The following is a 12,520-nucleotide window of genomic DNA, read 5'->3' as shown; positions in this document are numbered from 1 at the left end:
TTAATACATTAATTGTACTCTTCGTAATAACTGTTCCTTTTTATTCAGCTCAGGTCTCAACAGAATAATGTAGCATTTAGGAGAAAAGATGCAAATCAGTAGCCCAGCACTGGAAGACAAGATAGAGAAGATCTCCACGGCTACTGTGTATTTCCCTTTGGTGCTCAAATAGGTTGGAACAAAACAGAACCAAACACTACAAAACACCAGCATGCTGAAAGTGATATATTTGGTCTCATTAAAAGTGTCTGGCAAGTTCCTGGCTAGGAAAGCCATGCTCAAGCTGATGAGGGACAGAAGTCCCAAGTAGCCCAAAACACTATAAAACATGATGGCAGACCCTTCATTACATTCTGCTACAATCTGTGTAGTTAGGGACTTCCTGTCTAAATGTGGGTATGGGGGAGACGTTCCAAGCCACAGCACACATATGCCTGCTTGAATAAGAGTGCAAAGAAGGATGACTGAGTTGGTCAGTCTTTTCCCCACCCACTTCCTCATGCTGGACCCTGGCTTTGTAGCCATGAATGCCACAACCACAGTGATGGTTTTGGCCAAGACACAAGAAACAGCTACTGAGAAGATGACGCCAAAAGCGGATTGTCGGAGGAAACAGGACACCTTGGTAGGTTTTCCAAGGAAGAGAAAAGAAGAAATGAAGCAGAGCAGGAGAGAGATAAGAAGGGCATAGGTGAGATCCCGGTTGTTGGCTCTGATTATGGGAGTATCTCTTTGCTTAATAAAAATTACCAGGACCAACACTGTGATTAGGGAAAAAGAAAGTGCCGCTGAAGCTGCACTGATTCCTAAAGGTTCATTATAAGACAGAAAGCTGATTATCTTGGGAATGCATTGGTCTTTGTCCTTGTTTGGATATTGATCTTCTGGGCATCCAATACAATCCTCCATATCTGAAAAAGAAAAGGGGGGGGGGGGACAATGAAAAGAGTTTCAGTGGTAACACATATCTGATCCGTATCAGTTACATCGGTGGTTTCAGGAATCTTTGGGAGTTTGTTTGGTTTTTAGTTTGATTTCTCATTGCTAATTCTAGGTCTGTATGTCATCACTAAGAAGACATTTTTTATATTCTTGTAGACAATTGAATTATTCTTGTTGCTGTTCCTGTTATTATGTATATCATGAATAGATATTATAATGCATATTATACTATATAATGTACAGGGACGGAATTCTAGCAGGAGCTCCTTTGCATATTAGGCCACACACCCCTGATGTAGCCAATCCTCTAAGAATGTACAAGGCTCTTTTTTGTAAGCTCCAGGATTGGCTACATCAGGGGTGTGTGGGCCTAATATGCAAAGGAGCTCCTGCTAGAATTCCACCTCTGATAATGTATATTATATTTCTTTCTATTGTGTACAGAAAGCAAAGGCATCATGGCCTAATCCAGGGCTTGCCAAACTTTCTTAATGTAAGAGCCACACAGAATAAATTTCAGATGTTTGAGAGTCACAGGACATGAATATGATCGGACTCACTCTGGCTTGCCAGCTCCCAAGGTGGAAATAGGCTTTCCAGGTCCCAGAGGGAGATCTTTCTGGGTTTGTCCTTCCAGATAAGAATCAAACTGCCATAAGACAGAGACCCTTTGTGTCAGTGCTGAGAAGCCAGCTGGTAGGATACCATGGCCCATGGTGTCAAAAGCAGCTGAGAGATCCTGCTGTTGTTGTGGAGACAGTCCTCAAGTGGGTACTGTGGTCCTCCTGGGCTAAGTGCTTCTTTTAATACAAGACCAAATGCAATGTGATGAGCTGAAAAGCACCTCGCTATAGAGCAGGGGAGGCCAGACTTGCTTAATGTAAGAACCACATCGAATAAATGTCAGATGTTTGAGAACCACAAGACATGAAGGAAGGAAGTCATTAATTTATACCCCATGCTGTTTCAGGAGCTGTCAGGTGTTTGAGAACTGCAAAGAAGGGAGGGAGGAAGGGAGGGAGGGAGGAAGGAAGGAAGGAAGGAAGGAAGGAAGGAAGGGAGGGAGGGAGGGAGGGAGGGAGGGAGGAAGGAAGGAAGGAAGGAGGGAGGGAGGAAGGAAGGAAGGAAGGAAGGAAGGAAGGAAGGAAGGAAGGAAGGAAGGAAGGAAGGAAGGAAGGAAGGAAGGAAGGAAGGAAGGAAGGAAGGAAGGAAGGAAGGAAGGAAGGAAGGAAGGAAGGAGGGAAGGTGAGGGAGGAGAGAAAAGTGGAAAGAAAGCAACTTTATCTTTAAATGCATTCTCCAATCTGGTAACTGGCTTGGCTTGGCAAAATGATTTAAAGAGACAAATGCCTTCTCCAAGTTGGCTGATGGGTTGCTGGGGGTGCTGAGCTTTTGCACAATATGTGCAAAATATGCACAATATGTGCAAAATATGCACAATATGTGCAAAAGAGCCACATGTGGCTCCCAAGCCACAGTTTGGCCACCCCGGTGATATAGAGGAAAGCACTACACAGCAAAGGAACATCTGGCAATGTCCAGAGCAATGCATATGCTGAAGTAAGGCTTCATCAAGAATCAATTCATAAAATTTCTATCCATTCTTATCTATTGATAGCTAAAGTCACACATGCATGGGCATCACTTGAGTTCTCATTGTTTATGAAACTTCAACTGAACAGAAGAAAGGGCATCTATTAAAAACATGGACTTTCCCAGATTTTAGACTATGTTGAGAACAGTGCCAAATCTTTGGACAGAATGACATTGTCCATCGCTTTCTGGACATTTTAATCAATTAGCCCACATGCATTAACATCATACATTAGAATAAACAGGGTCCATTACATCACCTACCTTTCTGGTTTGAAATCTTTCCATCAGGGCAACGAACACAATCGTAACAGCAAAATTTCTCTCCTTCTTTCTTTTGCTTCTGAGAACCAGGAAGGCAGTAGTCATTGCACAGTGAAATGGGCACCACCTATCCAAAAGCATGATAGGATGTTAGGACAACAGATACGAGACCTCTTTTACTGATCATGGTAGTGTGGATATGGGAATGGATTAAGATACATCAATAATAAGTAAGAATTTCCATTTAATTTCTCTTCACATTTTTCTGTTATACCTCCATATTCCTATTTGTAACTACAGTCCTTTCAAGACTTTTGTTTTTAATGTGACAGTCATTAGGTTCTCTGGCAGGAAGATAGGAAGATTTGGAAAAAGATTGCCTGGCTCTGGTTTCTGTAGAATGAACATCTGAGATCTTGTAGAACTTCATGGACCTATCCACAAGACCATATGAAGCTGCCGTATCCTGAATCAGACCATTGTTTCCATCAAGTTGGTTATTGTCTAGTATTGTTGATCTCATGCAGATGTTTTCCCCATCACCTCCTATCTGGCTCTTTTAACTGGAGAAGCCAGGGATTTTATTGAGGACCCTCTGTATGCAAAGAAAAACTCTTCCACAGAGCCATGCTCCCTTCCCCAAAACTCTATCCTTCCCCTCCTATCTTTAAATTCACTAACCTTGACACATCCCCCCCCGCCCCCCCCCCCCGGACTCTAATTTCTGAAAATGGGATTGACTACTCAACTCAATGGCTCATTCCATGGAATAAAAGAAGCAATTTGGGCACCACATTTTAAGAAGGATATAGACAAGCTGGAATGGGTCCAGAGGAGGGTGACGAAGATGGTGAGGGGCCTGGAGACCAAGTCCTATGAAGAAAGGTTGAAGGAGCTGGCCATGTTTAGCCTGGAGAGGAGGTGTCTGAGCGGTGATATGATCACCATCTTCAAGGACTTGAAGGGTTGTCATCTAGAGGATGGTGTGGAATTGTTTTCTGTGGCCCCAGAAGGTAAGACCAGAACCAATGGGTTGAATAAATCAAAAGAGTTTCCAGTTCAACATTAGGAAGAACTTCCTGACCGTTAATGGTTCCTCAGTGGAACAGGCTTCCTTGGAGGTTTTGAAACAGAGGCTAGATGGTCATCTGACAGCAATGAGGATCCTATGAATTTAGGGGGAGGCATTTGTGAGTTTCCTGCATTGTGCAGGGGGTTGGATAGATGACCCTGGAAGTCCCTTCCAACTATGATTCTATGATTCTAATTTGTATACCTAGGCTTATAAAAGATGTTTTCCCTGCAAAGGAGGCCCAAAATGGCTTATAGAGGGGGAAAAGAGAAAGCAAGTATGCCACACAAACTCCTAGGCTAGTTCTCAAACTACTGGACAGCTGACTTATAGCCTCAAGCTTTTGTTGAATTCATAGCATATGCAAACAAAACAAAAGAAATGAGATTCCTCGTAAGCAGGAAAGGAAATCCCCCAAACATGGAGCACCTGACCCAGTAATAGAGGCATCTTTGTAAACATCCCAGAATACACACCTGGTTGAAGCGACTCTGCCACAGAATTCTGTCCTCATCAATGATCAATTCCTTTCCTTCAATAGCATCGGGATCCACTTTTCCAATTTTCACTTTCTCATAAGACTTGTTTGAGAATACGACCAAGTTCATGACATCAAAACCACCTCCTATTTCCTTCTTACCAGTGAAAGACACTGTTTCTTCTGCTGAGTTGTTAAAGGAAATATGTCGAAGAAATTGGTGAAGCTAGATTTTTTTAAAAAGAAAGTTACGGGTTTATAATGAGACACTTTTCTTTTCTGATAACATTTTATTTAGATACAGCTTGACAAAAGGGAGGGGGGGAGGTTTAACTGGAGGTAGGGTTGCCAAGTCCAATTCAAGAAATATCTGGGAACTTGGGGGTGGAGCCAAGAGACTTTTGAGGTGGAGCCAGGAGACATTGGGGTGGAGCCAGGAGCAAGATTGTGACAAGCATAATTGACCTCCAAAGGTAGTTCCGGCCATCACATTTAAAGGGACCACGTGGCTTTTAAATTCCTTCTCTCCATTGGAAATCATGAAGGATGGGGCACCTTCTTTGGGAGCTCATAGAGTTTGATCCCCTGGCCCAATCCTGCAGATCAATATTACATTCTACCCTTTGGTAATTGATCTCAATAGGGAATAATGGAGTTCCCAGCAGAAATCTCACCCCCCCACACACACTTTCTGATGACCCTGAAGCAGGGAGAGGGTCTCCAAACTGGGGGACCCCCTGCCCCCACTTGGGAATTGGCAGGGGAACTGGAGGCAAGTGACTTTGTACAAAAAAGGTAAATGAAATCCATTAGCAGTTGGCTGCTAAAACAGTTGTGTCTGAAGTGGCACTAAAATTTTTTAGCAATTGGCTACTAAAATGGATTGCAAAGGCTATCTGAAGGGGGCCTAGATGTCTATAGGGAATGCTTTTGCAGCCCAGATGAAACTGAACTGATGAAAAAAAACTTATCTCGTGACAAAACCTCACCCCCACTGAAAGAAATGCAGTAAACAGACTCAGAAACAATCTAGATGTCATTATTAAAGAAGTTGGCATAGGAAGGACAAATATCCAGGCTGCTGAAAGGGAGCTCTACAATACAACTTTCTATATATGACTATTCTAAGTTCCTACTCAGGAATGCCAAAATGAATTAATCATGTAGTGGAAATATCTATACACACCACAAGAACCTCAGCCAGGAACATTCTATCTTCTGTCAAAAATATTCGTGATCTCAGCTTGAAGTCTTTTAAAAAAAATGAAATGAAATGAAATGAAACCCAACAAATAAAAAAGTAAGATATTCATAAACCCTAATCCCTCCAAACTGGGGGGAAATGGAGAGTCCATGGTTTTGTGAGATACAAGCCACCATTTTTCGTTGTTGAGTGTTTTAGTCACCCCTCCCATTTCTCCCCATTTTTTGAGCTTTTGCACTTTCAACTACCCAATTTGTTTTAAAGTTTTCAAACTCTGAACCTCCAAATTATGTCATTTTTTTTTTAGTTTGGAAGCCACAAACTCCATTCTTTCATCTTTTCTGAGGTTTAGGCTTATAAACTAACAATTTATTTTTAAATTTCTTACATGAACCACCATTTTTTTCAATATTGTGGACCACAAAGCACCCCATTTTTCTAAATATTTGAAATTTCAGACAACAAAAGCTCCAGTTTTTTTTTCATTTTTTTTTAGGCTCTGGGCCACATTTTTTTTTATTTATTTTGTCTTCAGCTCATAATATTATATTCATGTTCACAGCCAAAAACTTTTTTTATTTTTTTTAAAAAGTAAGGGAATCATAAATAACAAACCCCTGATTGAGGGGAAAATGTTTGTGGGAGATGTATTATTTATTTATTATGTTAGATTTATATTCCGCCCATTCTATGAAGACTCAAGGGGGCTAACAACATAAAATAAACAATATTAAAACAGTAAAATAATCAGGTAAAATCAAAATCACTTCATGTATTCAGGCAGGATCGTATTGTATTTTTCTTTCTCCAAAGCAGTCAGATCCTAGGCAGTTGGTACAAATGCGAGATAGATTCAGGCGAGGTGGCAGCCCTCTCCCATTTAGATGTCATATGCCATCCAAAAGAATTTAGTCTTGCAGGCCCTGTGGAACTGCGATAAGTCCTGTAGGGCCCTGATGGCTTCTGGGAGGGTGTTCCAGATTATTGGGGCTGTCACCAAAAAGGCTCTCACTCTGGTGGAATTTAACCTAGTCTCTTTTAGCCCAGGGACAACCAAAAGATTTTGAGAACTTGATCAAAGTGCTGTCTGGGAACATGTGGGACAAAGCGGTACCTCAGTGGAGCAGGCTTCATCAGGAGGTGGTGAGCTCTCCTTCTTTGGAGGTTGTTGAACAGACGCTAGATGGCATGAACTGTGAACTTAGGCAGTTCAAGAGAAGGAGAGCAGGAAGGGTTGCATCAGTGCTTAGTTCTCATGGCCCTTTCTTACATGCTCAGGGAAATAACTGTTTGCCATTTTGAGTCAGGCAACAATTTTTCTCCAGGCCAGTTTAGCCAGGGATCATGGAGATTTTTTTTTTTTTTTTGCCATCTTCTGGACGTGGAGCAGGTGACATTGGGTGTGTGTGAGGGGAAATATTCATGAATTTCCTGGATTGCGCAGGGATTAACTAAATTACCCTGGAGGTCCCTTCAAACTCTATGATTCTATGCAACGTAAGTGGAGATGCTGATGGTATTTTTGTGAAGTTCTCAACATTCCTAATTTCCAAGCTTTTTTGTGTTTTAACAATTTATTAATAACATATGGTTACAATATTTAATTGTCTTTTCTATACTAACACATATGATATTTCGACCCCCCCTCCCTCCAATATTTGACTTCCCTGAAGTTATAAATTTAAATTCAATTATAAGGTACCACTAACCAATCAAAGTTCAATACTTTTCTTTTCTCATTAATACTAAAAAATTGTCCAATGTCTTTTTACATTCCACTCTTTCTCCATATATCCTTTAAATTTCTTCCACTCCTTTTTGAATATATCTAAATCATAGTCTCTTAAAGTTTTAGTTAATTTGTCCATCTCACTCCATGATAAAACTTTCACAATCCAATCCCATTTCTCTGGTATTTTTCCCTGTTTCCACAGCTGCGCATACAATGTCCTAGCAGCTGAGAGAAAATACCAAATTAAAGTCCTGTCTTCCTTTGGAAATTTTTCTAATTGTAATCCAAGCAAAAAAGTCTCTGCAGTTTTCTTAAAATCATAACCCAAAATTTTGGAGATTTCCTGTTGTATCATCTTCCAAAACTCTTTCACTTTTTCACAAGTCCACCACATATGAAAGAAAGAACCTTCGTGTTTTCTACATTTCCAACATCTATCCGACATCTTTTTACTCATCCTAGCCAGCTTTTTCGGAGTCATATACCACCTATACGTCATCTTAAAACAGTTCTCCTTAATACTCTGACAGGTTGAAATCTTCATCGAATTCTTCCAAAGGTGCTCCCACGTATCCATTTGAATTTCTCTATTCACATTGATTGCCCATCTAACCATTTGAGACTTTACTACTTCTTCTTCTGTAGACCATTTCAATAATAGTTTATATACTTTCAATATAAATTTTTCATTATCTCCAAGCAGGACCCTTTCCAGTTCTGTTTGCTCACGTCTAATTCCATCCGATTTAATATCATTTTCCATCAAGCTTTTAATTTGTTGCATTTGAAACCAGTTGTACTTATTATTTAACTCTTCTGCAGATTTTAATTCAATTTTGTCTCCTTGAATCTTGAGCAGTTGATTATATGACATTGCTCTTTCTTCATCAGATTCAGCTGTTATTTTTATTACTTCTGCTGGCACTATCCAAAGCGGTTTTCTCTCGTCACCATATTTCTTATATTTTATCCAAGTGTTTAATAAACTATTTCTGATATAGTGGTGAGAGAAAAAACCGTCCATCTTCCCATAACACAATACGTGTGCCAGCTGAATTTATTCCCATGAGCTTCTAACCGTAGAGGTTTTTTTTATCTAACAGCATTATCCAATATTTGATCCATGTCAAACAAACCACATCATGATACAATCTTAAATCCGGGAGCTGAAAACCACCTCTCTCTTTGGCATCTATTAAAATCTTCATCTTAATCCTTGGTTTCTTTCCGGCCCATACGAAATCAGAAATCTTCCTTTGCCATTTATTAAATTGTTTGATATCCTTCACAATCAGGATAGTTTGGAACAAATACATTATTCTTGGCAAAATATTCATCTTAATTGCAGCTATCCTGCCCAATAAGGACAAGTTAAGTCTATTCCATTTCATCAAATCTTTGTCCATCTTACACCATAATTTTTCATAATTATTTTTGAACAAGTCAGTATTCTTCATGGTGATTTCTAATCCAAGATATTTAACTTTAGTAGTGACTTCACAACCCATCACCGTTTGCAATTCTTTAAGTCTATTTGGTTGCATATTTTTGCATAAAAATTTCGATTTCTCTTTGTTTATATATAGTCCTGCTAGCTCTCCATATTCTTTTATCTTAGCTAACAGCAATGGTGACACTTGGATCGGATTCTCTATTATGAACACAATATCATCTGCAAAAGCTTTATATTTATAAGAGAATCCTCTGATTTTTAATCCTTCTAGTTCTTTAGCATTTTGTATTTGTTGTAATAAAATTTCAAGAGTCATTATAAACAACAATGGTGATAACGGACATCCTTGTCTTGTACCTTTGCTTACCTTCAATTCTTTTGTAAGATCTGCATTTATACACAATTTTGCTTGTTGTTCCGTATATATTGCTTTCGTCATCTTTATAAAATGTTCCCCTAAGTTTATTTTTTCCATTACTGCAAACATAAAGTCCCAGTTCAAATTGTCAAAGGCTTTTTCAACATTCCTGATTTCCAAGCCTGACCAACTCATGAAAATTATTTAAGAAAGGCTTGGATGGATAATGAGCATCACCCCTCCCCCCAAGTTAATCTGAACAATTTCTAAATTTCTACATCCATTTGTGGTCTCATGAGCTGACATGTTTATGGCATTATAGACATATAACTGGGAAATTATTACCTGCCATGGCTGGAGATCATGAAGGCCCTCTCTTTGGCCACCACTCACCCTTGAGTAGGATAGCTGCATGTCATGCAGAGCATGTGCTATGGCATAGACTGCATTATAGATGCTGTAGCTGTGGCCAATCATCTGCATTTCAAAAAGAGGTGCAGGAAGTGTTTCCAGCTTCTCCTCCCCAGTACAGGTCCCAACAATCTCAGATGATTCTTGAGAATTTGGAAGTGAACAGTCAAATGCTTGTTCCCAGAAATCCTTGAGAAAACTATTTCCTTCTATCCAATAAGGGTTTATATCTTGAAGAAATTTCTGGAATGTTGGCACCGATTGCGAGTGGATTGAGAAGAAGATTGCACCCTGGAAGAATTCAAGACCCCAGGCCCTCTGAGTTCCTGCTAATGCAAAATCAACCTGAGCTGTCACAATCCACACCCTTCTAGAGGAAGTATTTTCCAGCAGTTCACGATTACCTACGTATAGCAATGTAGTCAGCAAAATAATGGTCATAGTTTCTCCATAAAGGATAAAAGTATTGGATTTGCTGTGTACCAAAGCTCGATAAGCACCTGAAAATGAATATATAATATCATCAAAGGTATTCCAACAGCTTTGGCTTTCAAACATTTCTGTGAAGGCCACACAAATTCGATGGTGGAAAAGCAAAGGCTCCATTTCCTGGATGAATTGTTCTCCACTCTTGTCAGCCATGGCAAAGAGCCCAACCCACATCCATCCAAAGTGCTGAAGTAACTGGACAATCCCTGTGTACTGATGGGTTTCATTGGGAACCATGCGGTAAAAGGAAGAGGACTTCGCATTTTCCCTGTCAACTGGGGGAAATGACCCATATGTGAGCTAAGAGGAAACAAAGAGAAATATTTGAATTGTATTATCAGGAGTATCTGTGCCTGGTTACTTCTGAAAACAAGAGAACATGGGGCAGTTTACGACTAATGTTTAAGTGGGGGGATCTACTAAAAGCACCTTGCATTTCATTTCCATGACCACCCCATCTCCCACTTTCAAACAGGTTTCCATTTGATATTATTTCTTTGTCCCTCAGATAGTTTTCCCAGTGATATCCTTCTGTACTTCTGAGCCACTCCCAGTAAGAAAGACATTTACATGACAAAATCTCTCATTCTTCTATGCACACAGCCTACCTGTGGAATCTTATAGAGGGCTAGAATATCTGCCATGTGGAAGGAGACATCAGATCCAAGTCCCCCTATGATGGCCATTAGATTTTTCTGGATGTCACATGCATAATTTGGGAAATATCCATGGCATTTATAAAGCAGATCTAGAGTGGTGCGGTAGGTCATCTTATCATCATTGTATGTGTCATAGATGTGGAAGCCGAGGGTGACATTAGGCAAGATCTTGGGATTCATGTTGATCTCCTCTACAGCAAAGGTCAAGGCCAAGGGGTGCTGGTAAAATTTGGTTATCATGCTTCAAAGAGAAATAAATCCTTTTACACCATTTCAATTAGACACTTTTAATATATTCTGCTTCAATTGTAATTAGAGCTCTAGAAGTATGCACTTTCATGTTACTGTCTGAGGAAAACACACAATTTCCCTATTTTGAACCCAAATTATTCTAGCTATACATTAGAATAGTATACTTTTCATAAAAGAAGAAGAAGAAGAAGAAGAAGAAGAAGAAGAAGAAGAAGAAGAAGAAGAAGAAGAAGAAGAAGAAGATATTGGATTTATACCCCGCCCTCCACTCTGAAGAGTCTCAGAGCGGCTCACAATCTCCTTTCCCTTCCTTCCCCACAACAGACACCCTGTGAGGTAGATGAAGATATTGGATTTATATCCCGCCCTCCACTTCGAAGAGTCTCAGAGCAGCTCACAATCTCCTTTACCTTCCTCCCCCACAACAGACACCCTGTGAGGTGGGTGGTGCTGGAGAGGGCTCTCACAGCAGCTGCCCTTTCAAGGACAGTTCTGCCAGAGCTATGGCTGACCCAAGGCCATGCTAGCAGGTGCAAGTGGAGGAGTGGGGAATCAAACCCGGTTCTCCCAGATAAGAGTCCGCACACATAACCACTACACCAAACTGGCTCTCCACACCAAACTGGCTCTCACAACAGACTAAACTCAGTGTAAAACATCTCTTTAAAATAGCAGTGCAACTCTTACAGATGATAAATCACAATCTAATCTTCACATAGACAGAAACTAAAAGTAATGTTGTCATTTCAGTGTTAGCTTGTGCTCAGGTTGTCTTTTTCAGAGTGGATCTCCCTCCCCACATCACATATTAAATTCTCAAGTTGGTAGCAAATATATCTTCATCTTATTATAAGATAAATGCATCCACAATAACACCAAGGCATCTTTCTCAACCCATTTCAATTTAGCTTCACTGCTGGCTTTGTACAGAGCAAGCAGTTCTGACTCAGCTGTGCAAACTTCATCCCTCAATGAAGTTGATGGTCTTTGACTGCATTGTATGGTGCAGAGACCACTGGACCGGGTTGAATCATTAAGAAAGTTGAGTGGGATGAAAGGAATGTTGTTCTGGTGGTTTCTTGGAGAAGCCCAATCAAAAGCTTGAGATTTATGCTGCTTATAACGTCAGTGTTAGAACATTGAAAGAGGTCATGCACTCATTCAAGGTTGGATGTTTTCCTATGCCAATGAAACCTAGTTGTATATTTCCATAATCAAATTGCAGTAATGGGTCTTCCACCAGTAGCTCTGTGTAACATTGAGAATTGAGACAATTTAGTCTATTTTCTTAAAGCCAGCCAAGATTCCCCACTTTTCTTCTCATTAACTGTATCAAAAAAAATCTACTTCTTCATTTTGTGCCCCTCTTTAATGGATTTCAAACCATGAAACGGATGTCACCCTAATGTTGAAATCTGAAAGCACTACCTTCTTGTTGCCCACCCACCCCTTGAATGAATTGCTACACAAGTCTCTGGCTATTATTTTTGAAAATTCTTGGAGAACAGGAGAGGTGCCGAAAGACTGGAGGTGGGCGAATGTTGTCCCCATCTTCAAGAAGGGGAAAAAAGACGATCCAGGTAACTACCGACCCGTCAACTTGATGTCTATAC

At 40.2% G+C, this 12,520-nt stretch overlaps 1 protein-coding gene across 1 annotated transcript; it reads right to left on the bottom strand.

Moving 5' to 3' along the window:
* LOC132584670 (vomeronasal type-2 receptor 26-like) lies at nt 1-10,895 on the bottom strand. The gene is made up of 5 exons (XM_060256569.1): nt 10,605-10,895; nt 9,490-10,296; nt 4,348-4,575; nt 2,800-2,926; nt 1-911 (listed from the first exon to the last, which is right to left on the bottom strand). The coding sequence occupies exons 1-5, from the start codon at nt 10,893-10,895 to the stop codon at nt 1-3; spliced, it is 2,364 nt and encodes a 787-aa protein (XP_060112552.1).
* Between the last annotated feature and the right edge of the window lie 1,625 nt (nt 10,896-12,520).

The sequence above is a fragment of the Heteronotia binoei genome, chromosome 15, assembly GCF_032191835.1.
Source record: "Heteronotia binoei isolate CCM8104 ecotype False Entrance Well chromosome 15, APGP_CSIRO_Hbin_v1, whole genome shotgun sequence".
NCBI lineage: Eukaryota > Metazoa > Chordata > Lepidosauria > Squamata > Gekkonidae > Heteronotia > Heteronotia binoei.
Note: the sequence above shows the minus strand (reverse complement) of the source record. Positions and strands in the feature narration are given on the sequence as shown.